Source organism: Vipera berus (genome assembly GCF_964194415.1).
Source record: "Vipera berus genome assembly, chromosome: Z".
Taxonomy (NCBI): domain Eukaryota; kingdom Metazoa; phylum Chordata; class Lepidosauria; order Squamata; family Viperidae; genus Vipera; species Vipera berus.
In genome coordinates this window covers 100,828,954-100,853,505 of record NC_138205.1, presented here as the reverse complement: position 1 = coordinate 100,853,505, position 24,552 = coordinate 100,828,954, and the positions used below count along the sequence as shown (strand labels likewise).

The 24,552-nt window shown below is 37.5% G+C and overlaps 1 protein-coding gene across 2 annotated transcripts in view; it reads left to right on the top strand.

Moving 5' to 3' along the window:
- Positions 1–24,552, top strand: part of GLCCI1 (glucocorticoid induced 1) — a 58,341-nt gene that overhangs the window by 19,081 nt on the left and 14,708 nt on the right. For both annotated transcript variants that reach the window (XM_081343856.1, XM_081343857.1), the window contains exons 3-6: positions 9,437–9,523; positions 10,967–11,080; positions 15,194–15,346; positions 23,126–23,336. In XM_081343856.1, the coding sequence (XP_081199982.1) occupies positions 9,437–9,523; positions 10,967–11,080; positions 15,194–15,346; positions 23,126–23,336 (565 nt within the window). The remainder of the gene's footprint in view (positions 1–9,436; positions 9,524–10,966; positions 11,081–15,193; positions 15,347–23,125; positions 23,337–24,552) is intronic.

Here is a 24,552-nt window from a genome sequence, read left to right as displayed (position 1 = left end):
GATGCACATCACCTAATATGCTTAATTGGTAGTAGGCTTTCGAGCCTATACAGCTTGGAGTAAGACAACATGCATAAAGAGGATGATGTGGTCAAAATACTCATTTGCCTAATAATTCTGCACTCCCTGTAGTAACTGTGAGAGGGATCTCGGAGTCCTAGTGGACAGTCATTTCAATGTGTGTGCTGCAGCTGCCAAAAAAGCCAACACAGTGCTAGGCTGCATTAACAGAGGGATAGAATCAAGATCATGTGAAGTACTAATACCACTTTACAATGCCTTGGTAAGGCCACACCTGGAATACTGCATCCAGTTTTGGTCACCACAATGTAAAAAAGATATTGAGACTCTAGAAAGAGTACAGAGAAGAGCAACAAAGATGATTGGGGGACTGGAGGCTAAAACATAGGGAACAGTTGCTGGAATTGGGTATGTGTAGTTTAACAAAGAGAAGGGTGAGGGGTGACATGATAGCAGTGTTCCAATATCTCAGGGGCTGCCACAAAGAAGAGGGAGTCAAGCTATTCTCCAAAGCACCTGAAAGCAGGACAAGAAGCAACGGATGGAAACTAGTCAAGGAGAGAAGCAACCTAGAACTAAGGAGAAACTTCCTGACAGTTAGAACAATTAACCAGTGGAACAACCTGCCTCCAGAAGTGGTGAATGCTCCAACTACTACTTCTACTACTACTACTACTACTACTACTACTACTACTTCTTCTTCTTCTTCTTCTTCTTCTTCTTCTTCTTATTATTATTATTATTATTATTATTATTATTATTATTATTATTATTATTATTATTATATTATTATTATTATTATTATTATTTTGTGCTTGAGCCTCTTATGAAGTAGTCATTATATGATAGTATCAGAATATTTCCAGTTTAGTTAGAACAACCTATTTTAAGCTCAAAATAATTGTTACAAATATAATGTTTTGCATAGGTTTTATTGTTTTTGATACATGTACCTATTTAGAAGTTAAAAGAAGGTTGTTTGAAGAGACATTCATAAATGTGTATATATTGCCACATTTATTACCATTATTAACCTGTTACTGGTTAGTTATTTAACTTCGATATAGTTCATAGATTTATATTTAGCCTATAAAAATTTCCAAGGTAGCCATGAGGAATGACAGGTATAGTTTAAAAAAAATCCACATAATAAGCTCTATGCTACTCCATGCTATCCATAGTTTTTCTTTTCATTAGATTAGATATACTCAGACATACTCAGTTCCTGCAATCATCCATTCTTCATATATTTTAACCTCCAGACTCCTGATCACCTTTATTGCTCTTCTCTGCACTGAGTTAGCTCCATCCTTATTAATGTTCTAGAAGTCCCTCAAGACCTGACTATATGATTGGAGCTGGAGGTCCAAGGGACTAGTGATATTCTAAAATGGCTCCATTAGTGCAGTTAATATTCACTCTCTCTTGTACCATTTTCATACATTGATTAGTATTATTTATTTCTATTAATCACTATTTTACACATTTATTTTATTACTTGTTATACACCAGTCACTTTTTGTGATAGCAGCCATGAAATTTGATAAATATGTCACAATTATTAAATGCAAATTAAATTTTCCCTATATATTTTGGATAAGTTGTATATGGCATAGAACTACAACCTGAATAATTCCAATTATTTCTGAATATTCTGATCTGCAGAAGGTAGTTGGTATCACCTACTGATTTGAGTTAATGAAAAAGGCCAGCTGTTAATCATTTCCCATCTACTGCTTTCAGGAAGCACTTTTCTAACACTCCATACCCCTAAATTAATCTGTCTGACACTTGAGAAGTGTCCCCATCCTTGGAATCACCATTGCTATAGAATTTATTTCATTCTGTCTCCAAGCTACAAAGTGATGGATCTTAAAAATATAAAATAATCAAGGAACATACTTTGAAAATCCTTGCATCAATTTCTAACAATGTAAACATTGTTATATTTGAGATGGAAGGCAAATCAATTTATTTTGCTTCTAAAATGACTAGCAGTTTTCCTGGATGAGTTTTGCATGCTCTTAATATATTTCTTAATGTATTCTTAGTTGAAGAATATTTATTTATTTATTTATTTATTTATTTATTAGTTTTTTATAAACCGCCCTTCTCCCGAGGGACTCGGGGCGGTGTACAGAGGAAGGAAGGTATACAGATGAACAATAAAATAATAAAAACAATAGTGAAAACAAACTGGGTCCCCAATTAACGTTATCATGCCAGGCCGGACTGCTGGAACAAGAAAGTTTTTAAGTCGCGTCGGAAGGTACGGAGGTCGGGGGCCATCCGGATTTCGGTTGGTAAGCTGTTCCAGAGGGCTGGCGCACCCACTGAGAATGCCCTCCCCCTGGGGGCCACCAGCCGACATTCCTTGAGCGGTGGCACCCTGAGGAGGCCCTCTCTGTGGGAGCGCACAGGACGGTGGGGTGCTGACATTGGCAGAAGGTGCTCCCGTAGGTAGTCCGGACCCATGCCATGTAGGGCTTTGTATGTCATTGTTAGCACCTTGAACTTCACACGGAAGGCAACCGGAAGCCAGTGCAGCGCACAGAGGAGAGGTGTGATATGGGAGTATCGGGAGGCTCCCAAGAGTGTCCGTGCCGCTGCACTTTGCACCAGTTGAAGCTTCCGAGTGGATCTCAAGGGCAGCCCCATGTAGAGAGCGTTACAATAGTCTAGGCGAGAGGTCACAAAGGGCATGGGTGACTGTACGTAAGGAATCCAGGTCCAGATAAGGCCGTAGTTGGCGAACTAGTCGAACCCGGGAGAAGGCCCCCTTGGTCACAGCTCCTATGTGGTCTTCTAGGGAGAGCTGCGAGTCTAGGAGGACACCCAGGTTGCGGGCCCTATCAACAGGGGGTAGTAACTTGTCCCCGATGTTAAGCAATGGGACGTTCTGAATATCCTGGCTTGCCGGAACGTACAGCCATTCAGTCTTGTCCGGGTTCAGTTGAAGCCTGTTCCTCCCCATCCATTCCCGGACCGCTTTCAGGCAGCGGGACATCACGTCTAGGGCATCACTGATATTGTTTGGAGTTGAGATAAAAAGCTGGGTGTCATCAGCATACTGATGGTACCCTACTCCAAAACTGCGAATGATCTCACCCAGCGGTTTCATGTATATGTTGAACAGGAGAGGCGAGAGGACCGACCCCTGAGGGACTCCGCAAGCGAGAGGCCTCGGGGTCGACCTCTGTCCCCCTGTCAGCACCGACTGCGAGCGACCCTGGAGAAAGGAGGAGAACCAACGCAGAACCGTGCCTCCCACTCCCAGTCCCCTGAGGCGTTGCAGCAAGATACCATGGTCGATGGTATCGAAAGCCGCCGAGAGGTCTAATAAGACTAGGACAGAGGAATGGCCCCTGTCCCGGGCTCTCCAGAGATCATTCATCAGAGCGACCAATGCCGTCTCCGTGCTGTAGCCCGGCCTGAAACCCGATTGGTACGGGTCTAGATAAACCGCTTCATCCAGGATCTGAGGAAGTTGGTGCGCCACCACGCTCTCAACAACCTTCGCAAGGAAGCGAAGATTGGAGACTGGACGAAAGTTATTCAAAGAGGATGGGTCCAAGGTGGGCTTCTTGAGGAGAGGTCTCACCACCGCCTCCTTCAAGGCGGTGGGGAAGTGACCCTCACTCAGAGAAGCAGAGATGACCGCTAGGAACCAGCCTCGTGTCCCCTCTCGAGCTGCATAGGCCAGCCAGGAAGGGCACGGGTCCAGTAAGCATGTGGAGGAGCTCAACCTTCTCATAATCCTGTCCACTTCCTTAGGAGTTACAGGATCAAATTCTTCCCAGATGACGTCGACAAGACTGTCCATGTCTTGTTCTTCCATCTCAGCCCAGTTGGAGTCCAGGCCAGTTCGAATCCGAGCAATTTTATCCAGCAGATATTGACCGAATTCCTCGGCTCGACCCTGCAAGGGTTCTTCCCTCACCTCTTGGTTTAATAGGGAGCGAGTCACCCTGAACAAGGCAGCCGGGTGGTTATCTGCGGACGCGATGAGGGTGGAAAAATAGTTGGATTTTGCCACCCTTATCGCAGTGAGATAAGACCTGGTGAGGATTCTTAGTCGCAATCGGTCGGATTCGGATCGACTGGATCTCCAACGGCTCTCTAGGCCCCGTCTCCGACGCTTCATCTCCCGGAGCTCCTCGGTGAACCATCCCATGAGCCCGAGGCTGGTGCAGCACCTGGAAACCTGGCGGGCAGAGGTCAACCAGAGGAACACCACCCTCTGGGCCCAGCCAGGTTTCCGTGATGCAAGCCAGGTCCGCATGCTCGCTCTCCACTAGGTCACGAACAAGGTGAGCCTTGTTAGCAACGGACCTGGCATTTAGGTAGACCAGCCTGAGCTTAGGAGGCTGCACATCTCCGCTCCCGGGTCCTCGGGGGAAGTACAGAGGGTCGGAGCGTCTCACCGCTTGTACAGAGCGGAGATGACCCTCCCGGTGTCGATACGGCCCTCTGCTTGTGCACCTTCTGCCGTTCCCCACCATCCTGGGAATTGGTTGTTCGTCAGCTCGCCACTGGGCTTTGTCGGCGACTGGCCCACGTTCCCCACCTTCGTGAACGGTCGTAGGCCCGGTCTGCGCTATGGTAGTTGGAAGGCCCCCCTTCACCGAACAACCATAGTCTTTTCCCGCCCCCCTCCCTAACCCGACAAAGAACTTAACTAGGAACTTAACCAGGGGCCTCTTGTTGGACTTATGCTGGAGGCCCCTGACCCTGCCCGGCCATCTCTCAGAGGCCCAATGGTCTGGCCCGTCATCGAGATTGGATGTAGTATAGGCGGGTCGCACCCAGGAGAGGGGGGAACCTCTGAGGGCGTGTAGGTCTGTGCTGGAATATTGGAGTAGCATAGAGTAGCTACTTGGGAGGCTCTGCTCAGGAGCTAAAAATTCTCCCTGCCAAATTCCAAGCAGGATTTTCCGCCCCACAGAGGAGGGGCGTTTGTGCGCAGCCTTTCTGGGGCCACCTATATAACCCTGATCACCCTGAGTTCCTTCCCTTACTGCTCTGTCTCTTTGCTCAGGAGTTGAAAATCCTACTTGCTCAAATTCAAGCAGGATTTTCAGTTCTTGATCAAAGAGAGACTCTCCCACCTGCCTGAGGTATCCCTCACTCTTTACCTTATCACATTGAATCTTTGCTTGGATTTCAGCTCCCTCTCTGGGAGCTGGCTGAAAGAGCTGCCTGCCAAAGGAGTTCAGGTCCCTTCCATGAATGGAAGCGAATTCTTCTGATGGCATGCAAGAATAGAACTGAAATTTTCAAGATTTGTGATCTTTTTCTGCACCCCAACAAAGGAGTTCAGCTCCTTTGGCAAGCAGTTCTTTCATCTCATCTCCAGAGACAAGAGGGAGTCCTCTCAGGAAGCAGCAGCAGTTTGCAGCCTTCCCTGCCAGCATCCCTATTGACATTCTGGGGAAGATGGCGGAGAAGATTGCAAATAGTGATCACATTGCTTCACAAATAGTTGTAAGTATAAACAGGTTGCCAGGCACCCAGATTGTGATCAAATAACCACAGGAATGTGGTGCAATGTTTTGTGATGACTGGAAGTGCTTTAGAGGCCATAAATCACTCTTCCGAGACTGTTGCAATTCTGAACTATTATCAAATGATTGGTTGTAAATCAAGGATTATTTTATTGTATATGTTTTTCAGTGGGAGTTAAAAGAGAAAAATATCAGGTACCTTCTCAGATGAGTTCTATCTTTAAAGGAATTCTCATCACCATTGAACAGTGATTATAATTTGCAAATTTGTGTATTAGTGTTTCACAAATGATTCTTGAGTATAAAATGTCTCATGAGCTGTGGTTCTATGAGTCTTGCCTTTTTTAAGGTCAAAAGCTTTTAATCTTGACAATGTAGGGTTAAAGATTGGGGCTTTATTAAATGAAGAAAATGTATTGGAAACTATTAAAATATCCATTTGACTAATCACATCATGCCATTGTTAATGCCTCAAAATCCATGGATATGTCTTCAGAATCCCTGAATTTTTTTTGTCAGGTTATTATTTAATGTATAAATCAGCCAATTTGTAAGCTTTAACATGGATTAATATAGAATAAAAAGGAATCATATTTAATTCTATTTTGATTTATTTTATTTAAATCAAATACAGATTTTGTTCTGGTATTCCCAATTCTTTGCATTGGCCACTTTTCATTGTTCAATTTCCAGAATGCTATCAGAGACCAAAAGTGACTTTCAGATTGCCTTAATGCTTTCCCCAGTCTGGGCTCTCTGAGATGAGTAGGTCAGCTCTGGAGTTCTTGATGCTTGTTACCTATTTGGGTAATGAAATGTCTTCAAGCAAACAACCAAGCTCAGAGAGCACCAAAGACTCTACAGTTCAACCTTGAGCTGCATATATTTTCTTTTATTGAGATAGGATCTTAAAGTAGTTATCAATAGTTACACTGGGTGAGAATTTTAGAAATTGCAGAAATGGTAGAGATTTCAAAGGTGGAACTGATAACTGATCACATTAATAAATAAAATAGTGTGAAAAACTTTCATGGCCTTAATTACCGTATTTTCCGGCGTATAAGACGACTGGGCGTATAAGACAACCCCCTACATTTCCTGTTAAATTATAGGGTTTGGGCTATACTTGCCGTATAAGACTGCCCCTCTTCCAACGCACACCAAATAAAAATTAAAAAACATCAGATTTGATTTTAATATGGTAATTTTAATTCAAATGCTTATGACATGCAGGTACTTAGTAGGAAAACTGTCACTTATAAACATAAGGCTGTTTGTCATCAAACGTAAACATAAAAAGTGCAAGTGGATTAAACTTTTCCTAATTCACTCTAAAGCTTTCCCTGGGCAGACCAAATGGGAGATCTGCTCCAGGTTTTCCAGCCAGCCCGCCCAGTTCCTGAGTCAAATGTGTCCTTAGAGCTAAGCAGCTGCTCTGACTGCTGCATTCCCCACCTGCCTTTCAAGTTGGGATAGACTGCAGCTGCTCTTCAACTTTAGAAGGAAAGATGCCCAGACCCCAGCCTGTAAAAAATCACAGACTGCAGCTTCTTCTCCAATTGGTCCTGCTTTCCCTGCAAAGACCAAATGGGAGATCCGCTCCAGGTTTTCCAGCCAGCCCTGTCCCTAAAGTTTCAGCACCCGGCGTATAAGATGACCCCTGACTTTTGAGAAGATTTTCATGGTTAAAAAATCGTCTTATACGCCAGAAAATACGGTAATTGAAATTGACAAAACCCAAAAACTGTCATGAAATAATACATTGCTATCATATAAATACTGAAGTTCTGTTTATGTAGCAGGTAGCAGAAGAAACCGTGTGTGTGTGTGTGTGTGTGTGTGTGTGTGTGTGTGTGTATCTGAAGTAGATAATTAAAACAATACTTCAATGTGGATATTTGTTCAGTGGTATTATTCTTATTGTTCTATTTCTAGTATATGCTAGTTTATTGTAGTTCAGCATTAAAAATGAAATAGTTTGATCATGATTTGCATTTGCTTATACTACTTCCTGTTTGTAAAAAATAATATTAGAGAACTGTTAAATTGTTCCTTGATGGCATAGTGGAGCCAGAAATCAATAACATTTGATAATTTGCTAATTCTTAGCCTTGTTTGCTTTGTTACTCCTGGGTGAATACTTGTTACTGTGTCTTTTAAACTTAATGAGGTTAAAAATGTTACCAAAATGATACGGATTCTTAGCTTTGTCTATTTGTTATGCAAGAATTAAACATATTTTTGCTGTTTGATTTTCTACATTTGTCTTTCTTTTCCATTCTTACTATTGCCTCTTACTCTCCTATTGCCACTACATCTATGCTGGTTCATTTAATAGAGATATAAGAAAGAACAAATTAGAAAAATAAGTAATCCAATTCATAAAAAGGCTAGCATGCTTCACTGTATTCCTTGCTGGGATAACAATGTGATTGTGGTTTCTTTTAAGTTTACATGTCCTTTTATTATCTACAGAAAGCAAAATATTGAAGTAGTTTTGTTGTAGCTATCTTGGTATAAGTATCAGTGTAGATGGTTGCGGTTTGGCATAGTTAGGCTCTGGCACATGCTCACTTGTAATAAACGTACATAAAGGCATTTAAGAGAAGGTAACGATCTTATTTGGGGTAACATTTATGCACTTTTAGCAAGTATAAGATTGCAAAGTGGGTTTTTGTGTACTAAAACGCTATTGTTATAAACAAAATTTCTGAGCATGCTGACTACATAAGGCAGGGGTGTCAAACTGCCGGCCCACGGGCCAGAGCGTCACGGAGAAACCGCGCCCATCCCCTTGCCGGCAATGGGAAAAAGTTCCGATACGTCGCGCGACGTCATGTGACGTCGCGAGTTTGACATGTCTGACATAAGGTATTTCTTTAGACATACAGTTCTGTTTTATTTTAAACTGACTTGTTAGTCATTAAAGTACTGTAATTTAACTTTTGAATTTATTACGTGCTTGTGATTTTAATTTGGTATCAAAACAGCTCCATGTAATCTAATAACTGTATATTCATGAACATAAATATACTAGCTAAGATGGATAACATTACTTTGTTTTCTGCATTTTCATAGACTTACTTTGGTCCTTCCCGCCTGCCTCCCCCTCCCTCCCTCTCTTTCTCTCTCTCTTTCTTAACATTACTTGGGTATTTCGAAATGTTTCTGCTTTGTTTTGATTTTTTTCACATCCACTTTTCTTCATGTGGTTCAATTTGCCTTTGCAAGAAGCCACATTTTCAGTTTCACAGCTCCAGTAGGAAAAAAGTAGAAAATAAGGTGAGAATTCATCTGAGAAGTCTTTCTATTGCATAGTTTATTGTTAGGAATTATGAGGTTTAAATTACGGTAAATTCTTAAGCATGTATTTATATATGATTAAAGCAGTGTGCTTGAGCTAGAAATAAGGTAGATAGATACAAGTGTAGAACGGAACTTTATACAATTTTTTTTTGGTAGAGAAATTGATATTGAATGACAAGAAGTATAAAAGCAGCAATCATCCTGTACTTGGGACTACATGTGACCTTTAGAACACCACGTCATAAACAAAATGTCTATTACTATGGCATAAGTATAGTGTGATTTCTTTTCAGTTAACAGTTGAATGTGTTTAGTCTCTGAAACTTACTATATCCATATCCATTTAACTGCCACCAAAACACTTTCTCTCCAGAAAGGCTGTACATTTTTGTTCCTGCCATTCAGAGAGTATCATATCTATAGAGCATCTGTTGTGATTTCTGTAATGAAAACAGTTGCTTTCCCTTGCTTTAAGGAAATGTTTGCAAAATGCTTTTAAATCAAACTAATATAATTAATTGCTAAACAGTATTTTTTGACTAACAAATTGGTGGTGAAACAAAGAATAAGTGCCAAATTATATTCGTTGGTTTCCATTCATTTAGACACCTAGCTGTTGGGCAGAAGAGATATTAGAAAACAGATCACATCAGCGTTCAGCTTCATGGGGCAGCGCTGATCAACTAAAAGAAGTAAGTGCTTAAAACTTGGCAAAGCGTAGCAATCCTTCATGACTCACAGTTAACACTAAATGCAGTTTTATTTATTGTGCCCATTTTGTGGGAATGTACTCATGCCCATGCTTTCAGTCACAAGCTGCTGGTTTTAGGATTTATGTAAACAATAAAAAGAACATTTGATAGTCAAAGTAGATATCTGGTAAGATAGGCACAGGTAGTATTGCATTGTCATATGTTAGCAAATGCATTCATGGATGTGTGATAAATCAGTCTATTGATACAGGTTTTCATGGGCAATATCTGTCAGGCATGTTAGGCTTCAGGATTTAGTGACCATGATTTAGACAGTAGATTTCCTGATGTTTTGTTGCAAATAGTGGCTGGCATCTTCAGAGGCAGAGTGGTTTTCTATGCCAATTTGATTTAGAGACAACTGTGTCTCTGATGATGCCAGCCCAGTTGTGGGTGAAATATCAGAAAATCTGTTCTCTAGACCACTGTCATTAATTCTGAAGTCCCAACATTACCCGACAAAAAAAATCCCTTTTCAGACATTCTTTTGGTCATTGGTTAATAACAATTAACATTAGAATCCAGTTGTTTTGTCAGCTTGAAACTGGAAGCCTATATCATTTATTTGCAATATGATGTTTTGAATTTGGATGAGTTAAAAAGAAGCAGTAGCCCATATCATAAGATCCAAGATAAACGGTAGTGTCCATTTAAACTGCTGAATAGATTCAAAACTAAAACTGAAGAATGGTGGTAAAATTGAAAGGATTACGTATAGTGCCATGGAATATGTGCTGATTTTGTTTCAGTTAATTTGAATGCCAATTCAAAAAATACAATTTTTCTGGAACTAAGATTGTAATGGTTTATTCTGTTTAGCTGGTTGCTGCTACCTGGTTATTTTAAAATTAGTTTCAATGGGTTATGTTAATCTACATAGGAAAATGAACAGTAGCTGTCATTTTCTTCTACTAAGATAATTTTTATCTTTTTTTAGAGAAAATAGTAAGCAGGTATATTTGAGAATTTACTGTGTACTACGTAAGAACATAGTAATGTGAGTATAATACTTTTTGTGGGGTGGATATCTGGTAAAAGACAAATTCAAAACCCTGGAGGGGGAAAAAGTGGTTGATAAGGTAGGTAAAAGCTATGAATCATTTTATTATATTAATTTGCAATATTGAAATCAAATCTGATTGTTTTTCAAATTAATTCTTTTCAGGAATAAGTTAAATTGAATCCAAACCATTAACTATTTAAAAGATCATTTAATTAGGATTACTATAAATTTTAAGGAACAAACTAATTTGCAACACCACGTGCTTGTCTTCAGAATATGATATTGTTATTTTGTATTCTGTTACTTACAGAAGAGTATCTCCTGCTTTTATGTCTCTCTTATTCTCTCATTTATTTGATTTTCTTTCTTTTCCCCATCAGATTGCCAAACTGAGGCAGCAGCTCCAGCGCAGTAAACAGAGTAATCGTCATAATAAAGAAAAGGAACGTCAGCCACCTCTCCATGGCAACCATATAGCAATCAGTCAGACTCAGGTAATCACACTATTGGATTGTTGAGGCAGAATTTTTACACCATAAAATTAGAAGTAATGTATTTTTAAGTTCTGAATTCCTGTCTGCCAATTAAAATAGTTTATTTTTGTGCAGTATAGTCAAGCAACAAATAGAACTAGGAAGAAATATTAGGAAATCTCTAGAAGCAATTAAACTTGTAACTGATCTATGAGTAAAGTTTTGAGACAGTTAGAAATGAGCTTTAAGCCGACATACATCCTCTAGTCTATCTGAATCCATTCTAAATTACTTACTAATTCTACTAGTTCTTTTATATCCATTGCCAAAGATATTTTCTGCTTATTTTCCTGTAGAATTGTGTTCTTCAATGCCTTTGTCATTTCTTTATTAGTCTACACTTGTTTTCTTTATTTAAAAGATTTGTATAGCTACCTATCTCAAAAATAACTGGACAGCTCACAACAGGTGAAAAAGTTTTAAAAGATCCTTTTTTATGTGGATAACGTGATCCTGTTATACTTGAAAAACTTTTTGAATTTGTATAAAATACAACTTTTATTGAATGCTTGTTTCAAATAATATGTTTAGCAATAATTTGAGTTACCTATACCTCCCTTTTCATTCTACTTATTCATAGTTATCTACAGTTCTATTCTGATTTGATGATGGTATAACTATTTAGAAATGTGTTATGAGTTAATGTGAAATGTGTTATGAAATGTGTTATTAGGTTGATTGGTTTTTATTTGCCTTCCCCACTTTGATTTATATATATGTAGCATAGCAGATTACACTGAAGAAGTGTTATAGTTTCATGAATTATTTTACTGCTGATATATAACTGAATTTTACTCAGTAGTTAACGTAATTTGTATCAAGAATTTTGATATATTTTTTTCTCAGAAAAGATCTAAACCAACATTAATTATGGAGTAATACGTATTGTTCATAATCATGTGGAGACATAGGTGTTTTCAAGGAGGTGCTTTTTCATGATATACCAAACGGGTTGGGCTTAGAAAGATAAAGATGATGGTAATTAGACACACACATGCACAAATTATAGTACTACATACTGGAAAGCTGCAAATGTAAAAAAACATTATATTTAATGCACTTTTGAAGATAAAGCTTTATAAGTTAAGCTTGATAACCTAGATATAGATATTTCTTATAGTAAAGAACTGAATAACTGTTCTTTAAACACTGTATAAATTTCTCTCCATATTTCAGTTTGATTTCAAATGTAGAATGCCAGATTTCAGAAACCTATGCTAATATGATTGTTCAAAATATTTATTTACACAGTTTATATAGATACCCATCTTATGAAAGGAGCCATTTGATATGTTTAATAATTTTATAAACTGTTTTATAGTGATGTTGTTTGAATTATACCCACTGTCTTGCTCAATTGGCCTTTTATAAACATACATAGTATCACATGCACCAAAAAGTTTAGAGTTTGTCATTAAAATATTTTTAATTAAAAACAGTGATATGAGTTGTGATTCATCATATTCTGTTTTCCTTTCTTTATATTTCAAAATGATTTATATATATTAATCTACAAATGCCCAAATGTGCTTTTATGAAAAAAATATATATGATGTTGCATTACTCTAACCCAGTGATGGCTAACCTTTTAGAGACCAAGTGCCCAAACTGCAACCCAAAACCCACTTATGTATCATCAGGTGCCAGGTGGGCATGGCCCATTGGGTGGGCGTGGCTCATTGGGTAAGTGTGGCTGCGGTGGTAACAGCAGACTGGGTGGGACTAAAAAGTTCAATCAGTCAATTCCAACTTTGTGAGATCTTTTTTTTTCCCTGCGAGAAGTTGAAATTGATTGATTGAACCTTTTTTTTTGCACATGGCGGTGGAGGTCTAAAGTGAAAAAGTTTTATAAAACCCAGCTGAAGGCCTAGGACTGGGGCGATGGCAAGCGTGCCAATAGAGAGGGCTCTGCGTGCCATAGGTTTGCAACTACAGCTGTAACCCATCTAAAATTCCTTTTTCAAATTTGTGGAAATTTTAATTGAAATATATTTAGGTTATGGGGATTTAGAATCATATTTTGAATTTCAAAATGTGTGGATAGAATAATTTGAGGATTTATGTACAATTGTTTAAAGAAAGAATTTGGTTTAAAGTGTATTTTTAAATAAAATTTTATTCAATTTCAAAAACAAATAAAAATAGTTTTTTTTAAAAAAAAGATAGCAAGATAAAAGTGCAATAAGAAAAAGGAAATACAAAAAAGAATGGCTTCTGACTTTATATTATGGTACCATTTAAAATAATCATCAGCAATTTGTATTGGGGCCCAGAAGCTTATTGACATTGGTGCAGCAATTTAAGATGCAATCCTGCAATAGTAGATTTCCCTGACTAACAGTTTAACCACTGCATTCTGACTCAGTTGTGGCTTCTGAATCATCTTCAGAAACAATCCCATATAGAATACATAACATTTATTTATTTATTAAACATAGCTATTTTTTCATATTTTTGTTGTCCATCTCCTTCATTGTATAATGAAATGCTAAAATATAAAAACAGCATATAAAAATTAAAAATTTAGAAAATTTAAATTTAAAAGGAGGCAAGGTTGATTAAAATCTGTTAGAAATTAATTTAAAAAATAAGCACTTTTAAGGCACCGATCAGCCCCATGGCTGTGTGCTCCTCTGAACTCCCTGTGCAAGGCTGCAGAGCCACATTTTAATTCCTTTGTAAGAGGTTGGGAGAAAGGGAAAGATATTCCAGAGGTGGGGGCAATGGTAGAGAAGGCTCTCTTCCTAGATCCTGCTGGTTGGAATTCTTTACTTACCAGATCTACAACATGCTTTCCCTGGTGACCCAGTGAAAGAGACTGATTTAATGGGACAAAGATGGTTCTATAAGTAATCTGGCCCCATAGGAAGTAAACTGGCACCCAATGTAATTCACGGAGCACAGATATTACATGTGCCTGTCTTTGCTCACACAGTCACATTCTGCACTAGCTAAAGCTTCCGGATTCTTTTTAACGGTAGCTTCATGTAAGTTCATTGCAGTAATCTAGTCAGGAGATGACCAGGTCATTAGTGACCAAATGGACAGCCTCTGTATCAAGAAAAGAGTGTAACTGGCACATAACATGAATTGTTGGTGTTTCTATCCCATTGAAATGAAAATATTCTTGGTAGTTTACAATTACAGTTTGAAACATCCTTGGTAAAAGCAATTCTTCAACTGTCTAATAATCAGGGCAAGGTATTTAAAAATTACATTGGAAAATTATGTAAGTGAAATTACAGAGATAAAACATCAGGCTGGTTTAATAATTGTAGATCACTGAGTTGCATTTTGCTGTTCAGCATTAGACACTCTTTAAAATATACTGTCTCCTTTTTCTCCTAATGAATAACTATAGGTTTAGTGATACAGGTGAGCCTGTGGAATCAGTCTGTTCTGCTATATTGTATGTTTGTTGAAATATTATATCCTGTTATTATTGCTTACAGTATTATTGCTGTTATTGGTTTGTTTAATATTATTAGGGTTATTAGAATTATTCTATCCTGGCTTATTTTATATAATACTTTGTTCAACTTATGGTGGAGAACATATCTAATTGTCCTGCCTCCTATTTTCTGATAATAACAATCCTAGGAGGTAGTTGGTAGACCGATTATATCTTCAATGTATATATGGGATTTATGTAGTGATTTTTTTGTTACTATCCGTCACATATCATATAATATCCTTTTTTCTGATATCATAGATCAATGTTTCTCAACCTTGACAACTTTTAAGATGTGGACTTCAGCTTTCAGAATACCTCAGCTAGAATAAATTTCAGAATTCCCCAGCTAGTATATCTTAAAAGTTGCTAAGGTTGAAAAAAATACCATAGGCTAATTAATCAAAGTAGTGAGGTGTACCACTGAGCTGCTAATTCTGTATAAGAACCAAGGTAGGATATTTTTTTCTTTCCTCAATTCAACCCTTTTCATCTCAACTATGCATCATGTTAGATGATTTTGCATGTTACACGTCAAATAAGTACTGATAAGTTTCTTATCTCGTGGAGTCTATAGCTATATCTTTTAAGCTAATTGAACATACATTTCACTTTTTTTGAAGGCTTCTATCTCAAGATCAGTACCTATGCCACTGTCAAACATTTCTGTGCCAAAATCAACAATCTCACGTGTGCCGTACAGTGTAGAAGGAATAAGTCCCGAATTAGAAAAAGTGTTTATCAGAGATAACAGTGGAAAGGAAGAAGTATCAAAGGTAAGGGAATGCTATGAGTGGCTATTATAAAAGACATGATTTAGGAATGTAATTTATTCATTTAGTTTTATTTTTCTAATCATATATTCCAATCTTATCTGACAAAGCATTTTATGTAATCTCAATAATGAGATTAAAACAATGTAAACTCTACATATATCCAGGAACAACTGTAATACATTTAGTCTCCATGAGAGACAGCAGACCCAAAGGACCAGCTGAAGCAACTAGATCTTAATTGGTTTATGGAAAATTCAAGGCCAGCCTAATGCATTGACCTACCTAAAGAACTAATTTTACATGAAGACTCTAGATAGTTTTCATATCTGTATATGTAAAGTGACTAATATAAGAATTTATATTTTTTTACTTTAAAATATATTGATGATCATAGAGCAAACCAATCAATAGTAATGGTACAAAGATTTTTTTTAAAAATGAAATAGAATGAAATAAAAATTCTTACATATATATTCATGCATAAGTCAAGAATGCTTCTAAAATTTGGCTTCAGTTTATCCATGGATGGGCTAGTTTGCATGTATACCCAGACACACACAAATACACAAACATGCATACAGACACACTTTTTTTAAAAAAAAGTATTTCCCTTCACATCTGCAAATAAGCAGACCCTGAAATTTTTAACCAAAATACTGTGAAAAATGTGGGTTCAATTATCCAGGAATGGGCTTACACACAAGTATAAATGGCAGGCTGTTAAGAATCTTATGAGGCAGTTCTATTCATTGTTTAAAATTTTCTTTTTCCAGAAAATATGTTACAGAATAGAAAATTCTTTTTTCAGAAAATACGTTACAGAACAAGGTTGCTGCGTTATAATATCTGACAAAATTAAAGGATAATTATTGTTCAAAAGTATTATCTTATAAAATTGATGTTTGTAACAGTTTGTTGCTGGATGTTTAAAGCTTAATTCTCAAGGACACAGCAATTTTATTCTGATCTGGCAGCACAAGAGGAGAAACTATATTGATTTCATTGGATTTTCCCTATTTTTAGAGGGTTGCTGGATATATTTTCTTTTAATTTTGGAAATAATAGAAAAATCAGAACTGAAGATCTTTGTTGATATGGCTCAAACATCCTATTCTACAGTATTTAATTTCAACAGAACAGATATCCTCAATTTACAACCATTAGCAATTGTTTGAAATTATGATGGTGCTGAATAAGGGCATTTACAACCCCTGCACAATGTTCCGACTGTTGTAGCACATAATCAAAATTCGAGCACATGGCAACCATATGACCTACAACCATGGAAGTGCTGTAAGTGCTGTAAGTTTCCCTTCCCATACCATGGGCCAGAAAGCCTCAACTGCCTGGCCCAGCAGCATATAGTCTACTCCAAGTAGTCTTGCCTTCTCTCTTCCCCTCCCCGTTCAAAACATAATAATAAGTCTTTATTGATTAGCCCTTGAGCCATATCAAAGTGCAAAGTTCCAGCGACAAATTATTACTAAAATTTGATAAAAACAATTTAAAATGCAATTTGATAAAATACAATTTAAAATGGAATTGGAATAGAATATGATTTAAAATAAAATTGGAATAAAATACCATTTAAAATGAAATTGGAATAGAGTACAATAATTTAAGATATAGGTAAAATATGATAAAATTATATTTTGGAGTCACCCTTGCATACCCCAATCAGTCCCACATATGCAGATCTCAACTGAACCTTTTTGTTTAAGTACTGTGCTGTGTTAAATGTTATTTTCAAGTTCTGGCCAGACATAAGGTAAGTTGTTTTGATATGGGGATCCCAATGGGTCATTCGTTTGGCATATAGACCGAGGTACCTGTCTCTCACACTCTTATACAGGCAAGAGTCAAATAGGATGTGAGCCAGGTCTTCTACCTCTGCCGCTTCGCAGATGCAGAGATGCTCATTGTAGGGTATAGAATGAAATCTCCCATATCTGACCATTGTGTCAAGCTGTTCGAATCTCGCATAAATATCTCCCTAAGATGTTTTGGCAGTTGTAACTTCAAGTAGCTGTCTACTTGAAAAGTATGTTTGTATTTACTCAGCCATTTCAACTTACCCACCTTACTAAGGATAGCTATATCATTTTGTCCTTCTATATCCTTAATTCTTTGGGCAACTTTTTGAGTTGTTCTCCTGTTACAGAAGAGACAGGAAGGCCACAGCTTCTTACAATATTTGTTAGTTTAGTGATCCAGGAGATTTGTGATTGTAATTTTATTTGCTCTAGTAGACATAACCTGGGGAGTCTATCAGTCTCCATTTCATTAACTTTGCACCAGTAATTATATGCTCTAATTTTGGATAGTGCATGAATTGTATGAATTTCCAATTCAGCTCTAACTGCTGCAGCAGATGTTCTTGGATCTACACCCAAAATACATCTCAAATGCTGGGACTCTGTTCTAGGGCTGTGGTTGAGTAAAGACCCCAAACGTCTGCTCCATACAAGAGCATAGTGGTAAACGTAGCCTTATAAACCTTAATTAATGTGGCTAGGGACCCTGGGTAACTATGGTTCTTTAGTTTAAGCAGTAAATTCAAACAGGCTTTTGCTCTAAATGTACTCCGTTGATGATGGCAGGCCCAAGATCCAGTCTTGGAAAAAGTTACAAAGGTGTTAACCTGTTCAATTGGTTCACCATCTAATTGCCATTTATGTCTCTGATGGTGTCTTCCAAACACCATTATTTTTTATTTAGATTTGCTAATGATTAGGGAGTTATCCTGGCAATAAGAGCTGAATCTTTTTAATAGCCTATGTAATCCTACTTGTGAGTATGACAATAAATCATATCAGCATAAAGCAAGCTGTTACAGTAAGTATTTAGGATCATTGGCATGTGTACCGTGGGATCCTTCATTAACCCTGGCAAGTCATTGATATATAAATTAAACAATAATGGGGCCATGATACACCCTTGCCTTATCCCTTTATTTGTTAGTCAGAGCCCCATTAACCCCATACTGCACCCTCAAACAGGTACTTGTATAAAGGGCTTTAATCAAGGCCAGGAGTCTAGGTTCTATTTTAAGAGATGTCAGTTTACTCCATAGTACTTCTGTATTTTACCATATCAAATGCTGCTGTAAGGTCTATGAAAGCAGCAAACAGGGGTCTCCTCTTATAGGCATATTTGGCAATTAGATGGTTCAAGACAAAGCAGTTATCAATAGTAGATCTGCTTTGTCTAAAACATGCTTGTTCTTCTGTGAGGATATTGTTTTCCGCTACCCAAATTTCAATTCTGTTCAAAAGGTACCTAGCATATATTTTTGCTACAATGTCAATCAGGCTGATGGGCCTATAATTACTAGGATCCTTTTTATTCCCTTTTTTATATATGGGGACAACTATTGCCATTTCCCACCCATCTGGTATATGGCAGGTGTCATTTATGTGTGTAAAATGACCTGCCAATACAGGACCCCACCAATTGGGAAAATTCTTGAATAATTCTGTTGGTAAAAAATCCTCACCTGGGGCTTTATTGCTCTTTAAACTTTTGATGATGGACTGTATCTTCAAAACATCTTCCCAGTCTATATTGCTCCCCTGCAAGCCATTTTTCATCTGCAAGCCATCTAGCACTCCCAAGCAGCTCCAGGCACCATTCCAATGTGTACTACCTACCACTCCTGCACCCACTCTCTGATTCGTGCAGACTTTCTTGGGCACACCCACTTATCCTTACTAACTTGTGCAGCACCTGTTATGCACACCCATGTACCATTCCCAGTCTGCATCCTCCTTCCTCTATATGGCAACATCCATTTATCTGCCTGCTGGCCTTGGAACTTCCTGCTGGTTATTTCACTGACTTTCTGTCTGTAAGCTTCCCACAAACAAAATAATTGGGAAAGATGGTAGAATTCTAAATAGGAAGACAAGGACATGATGACAAAATGATGGAGGGCGTTAGGGAGGGAGGAAAGGAAGGAAGGAACAAAGGAAAAAAGAGAGAGAGAGATAAAAAATGTGGAAGAAAAGAAGGAACAGTTTGGGAAGGAACAAGAAAGGAAGGAAACAAGGCAGATTTCTCATGTTACTTAGATTCTCAAAAGGCAACTCAATGGAAAAGGTAGCAAGAAATTGAAAATTACTCCTGCCTGTACTGCTTTTTTGCTCAGAGTTGATAGATTTCCTAATGGTTGCAGTCGGACAGATAAGATCCTGGAAAATAGGAAAAAATAGGAAAACATTTGAATATCTTCATATGGTGGCAAATATGCCAGAAAATTGCTTTGAAGAAAACTGGAAGATGAATTCCATTCCTATCTTTGACACAAAGTTAGCTGTGTGACTTTGAGCCAGTCACTCTCAGCCCTGGGCAGCAGACAGTGGCAAACAATTCTGAAATCTGCCAAAAAACCTGAAGGGATTTGCCATCAGAAATCAAGATCACGTGAAATGTTTGTACCGCTTTATACCGTGTTTTCCTGAAAGTAAGACCTACCCCCAAAATAAGCTCTAGTTTTGGGGCGAGGCGCACGCCTAAAAATCAAGCTAGGGCAGGGGTGGAGTGGAGCTTACCATTGCAGCCAGGCCTCCCATGAATCGACACTTGTCTCGCCAGCCCACTTTTTTAGCAGCCAAAGGAGCAACTTCATTCCGCAGCTGAGAATTGAGCTCTGGCCTGCATTTCTCAGGATTTTCTGGAAGGCCTGTGCAGCCATGAACCGAGCTACAGATTCAGTATTTTCGGGAAACATGTTAATGCTTTAGTAAGACCACATTTGGAAAACTACATCCAGTTTTGGTTGCCACAATATAAAAAAGATGTTGAGATTCTAGAAAGAGTGCAGAGAAGAGCAACAAAGATGAGTAGGGACATATGAAGAATGGTTGCAAGAATGGGTAAGTCTCCAAAGCACTGTATTAGGACAAGAAGCAACAGATGGAAACTAATCAAGGAGAGAAGCAACCTAGAACTAAGGAGAAATTTCCTGAGAGTTCGAACAATTAATCAGTGGAACAACCTGCCTCCAGAAGCTGTGAATGCTCCAACACTGGAAACTTTTAAGAAGAGACTGAGCAGCCATTTGTCTGAAATGGTACAGGGTTTCCTGTCTGAGAAGGTGGTTGGACTAGATGACCTCCAAGGTCCCTTCCAACTTTATTCTATTATCATTCATATGTGCTAACACTGACCCGAAGCTATCCTTTCCCCAAAAAATGCAAAACAAAAAATAACACTCACAAGAACAGATTATTTTTACTTTGCCCAATTTAAACTTAATAAATTATGCACAACAAAGTTTGTCTTCTACAGTTACAAGTTCTTATATAATCTTATGAAATAGGGCTTTATGTCTTTTACTTCTGAGAATGCTCCAGCATATTTGTATTGTTAACACATTTAAATAAAGAAGAAAAAAATATAGAAAGGTATAATAATGATGTTGAGGATGATGATGAGGATGATGATGATGGAAGGGACCTTGGAGGTCATGTAGTCCAACCCCCTGCTCAGGCAGGAAACCCTATACCATTTCAGACAAACTTCCAGTGTTGGAGCATTCACAGCTTCTGGAGGCAGGTTGTTCCACTGATTAATTGTTCTGCCAAGAAGTTTCTCCTTAGTTCTAGGTTGCTTCTCTCCTTGACTAGTTTCCATCCATTGCTTCTTGTCCTGCCTTCAGGTGTCTGTTTTGGAAAGAAACTTGACACATATGCAAGCACATACAACTAAGTAGTCCATAAACTTTCATAAAACTTTATTTAACATTAAAAAGATAATTATGATATAATTAATTATAAGAGCCAAAATGGTCAGTGGACTTTCTTTATGTTAAATATACAGATTGTTAACAGAGGGATTTGAAGATTGGTGTAATGTTTAGCTTAACCAGTTGACTGTTTTTTCGTGTGTGTGTGTGTGTGTGTGTGTACACACATATGTGTAAAAGGGGAGGAGAATTTACTGCTTTTTCCTTCCTTTTTTTAAGCACCCAGCCAGGGTGGATCCTACATGTTAAATGTTAAATTTATTTGATCACTTTTTCCTCTTTTTTTGTACACTATTTTTTCCCTTTTTTGTTGTTAGGGTTGAATATATGCTTTTGTTTACTTTTGTTTGTTTTTCTATTTTCTATTTTACTTTTTATGATAAAATAATAAATATTAAAAATATAATTACAAAACAGCAGGAAAATCTTTTTAAAAGCTTTTATATATTTTTATGGGTGGGTTTTGTGTTGGTGTAAACTACAGCATATATTTGTAGATTCTTAATTATGATATATATGCCATTATAAGTGGCAGTCCCTTAATTTGACAGCAACTAGAGATGCTTTAGCAAAGATTCATGACAAAATGATATTGCTGGTGGTGGGGAAGGAATGAAGTCCTCACCACTATAAAAATAAAGGATTTAGGATGGGGACCCTTATAGCATGTGAGTTTTTGTTGTAGTGGCAGTCATTATGATTTTGCAGCATTGGCTGAAATAGAAAAAAATGGAAAATCATCTTGCAAGTATTGTTTAACTTACAGGAACACAAAAGCTAATATATGCGTAAGTTTAGCTGTTTGAAAACTGAAGGAAAAATGCTAAGTGGAAAGATGTAAATCATAAAAATTTAACAAACAGCATCTAGAATCTTGCATAGAAAAATGCTCTTTAAATAAATCTTTTAAAAAAAAAATTAAATCATTTTAATTTTATGGCTACACTCATCTTTTATGTGTTAATATATAGGCAGTCCTTGCATAACAAAGGTAATTGGGTCTGGCAACTACATTGCTATGCAGTGTTGTAAAGCACAGTGTCATGTGATCACATTGACCTATGACAGCAGTTATGGCAATCTAAGTTGCTGCTATTATGCAAATCCCAAGTGATCACAGTGTCCCACAATCAGAGGATCACTATTGCAATCTCTTTCCAGCTTCCTTATTGACTTTGTTTGTTGGAAACCTGCAGTGAAGTGAAATGATGATCTTGTGAAGACAATGTTCTGACGGTTGTAACTATGAGGACCTGTCATGAGTCGTCTTCATTCAGTGTCATCGTCACTTCAGATAGTTAATGAATGAATGGGTCATTCAGTGAGGACTGCCTATAACAGCGTTACAGGAAAGGGTGTGGGGGGATATATTGTTTAGTAACTACTGTAGTGACTACTCTGAATCCATTAGTGTTTATTAGTAAAAGGATTCTTCATGAAAATGAAAGACCAGGGAAAAATGGAATTTTTTTCTTAAAAATGATAATGTAAACCATATAGGGATTCTTGATTTGTACAAGATAAATTAGTTTGTAAAAAACTGCCACTATATATCATATTCTACAATACAGAATATTGGAATCAGAGGTTTGCTGTATCATCTCATTGTGAAAAAGATTTCTGTTCTTTTATCACTGTTAGAAGTTTCTTTAAACTTGGCTGCTTTTCCTGCTTTTTAATGACATTTTTATTACTATTAACTAAACTCTTTTGTTACTGTTAAACTGCCAGACAGTCGGTTTGGTACAGATAAATCTCAGAATGAAACTTTAAAAAGCACAACCATGTCATATGACCCTTCACATTAAAGCTACTGATTTTATTCTCCTTTATAGCCCTACGAACTGATGCATAGCACACCACTGGGCCACTTGCTTCTTTTGTAGGAAAAGTGACCTGCCTGCCCTTTTGCAAAGTCAAGTCTGACATGAAGGACATTGAAAGAGGACAGGTCAAATTCCCTCCAGGACTCAAATTGCCTATGGAAGGATAAATTCTTACTATGCATGCTAAGAATGATGTTTGTATTGTAGCCGTTGGATATTCCTGATGGTCGGAGAGCACCCTTACCTGCTCACTATCGTAGCAGTAGCACTCGAAGCATTGATACACAAACACCTTCAGTCCAGGAACGCAGTAGCAGCTGTAGCAGCCATTCTCCATGCATTTCTCCTATTTGTCGTCCTGAATCTCAGGATGGGAGTCCTTGTTCTACAGAAGACGTGCTTTATGACCGTGATAAAGGTGAGAGTCTGTTGAAATTACTAATCATGGCTTGCATTTACCATAATGTACCCTCACTGTGTTAAAATCATTTTTTTGTTGTCATCCTGGTGGTGTGAACACAGATTGCTCATTGATATATATATATATTTGCTTGTTTACTTTTTTTCTCTTGCTTGTGAAGTTTTACAAACATCTTCCATAAGTGTCAGAAAAGAACACAGCGGTCTTAACTCTTGTTAATGAATACTAGAGTAAGAAGTTAAGAGATAGTTCACCATTCCATATAACAGAACATGAATCATTGGTCAATGAAGTTAAATCACTTCATGATTATGTTACTTTTAAATAATGAAAAGAGTTAAACTAGAAATACAACAGCATTTTCCAGTTCAGTGTGTAAAGATTGTGACTTTGGAATGAGTTCTGCTGATGAGCGAATCATGGCTGTGTTTCATTGTCTGTATTTAACAGTGCAATCTTCTATATGTCTACTCAGAAGTAAGCCCCATTGAGGTCAGTGGAACTTATTCCCAGGTAAGTAAGTACAGGGTTGCAGCCTTAAAGCTAATGGTTCCTTGTAATTAAATGAAGACATTCTCAGCACAGTTGGTGCTTTTGTACAGTGTGCAGTTCTGGGCACATTCATGGATTGATGAGGAATACAGTATTCAGCATGCTTTAAATTATAGCATCCATTTTTATTTTTCTAAGTAAAAGTTTCTAGACCTCAGTGGCTGCAAAGATAATTTTAAAAGCATGTAATTATTTATTTTGCAATTATGTAAATCTCCAACATATTGAGGGTAAGAATGGTTTGGGTTTTGTGTAGAACCCTCTACATTATTCTTTAAGGAGTTCGAGATGCCTTATGACACTTAACTGATGAACCTCCTATCCAGGCATTGACTCATTCACTTTCAAGATGAATTGTGTCTTCCTAGTTTGTCTTCTAGCCATCTATCTGAACTTATTTTGTAGAGTTTATAAAGGCTACACATTCCAGTTTGCCTTATAATTATTTTAAAATATGGTTATATAGTTTCTTTGATCATTTTGAGGAATCTTAATTATGAAATGGCTAAAATTACTGATGTAAATTTAAATACAGCCAAATCAATTAAAGAAATAGATGAAGTGAATGAATGTCCTTGATTTTTGTTTGTTTGCTCATTCTTAAAAAGCTTTTTCTTTCTTTTTATTTTTTACAATCCTTTATATGCTTTATTTTTCCCTC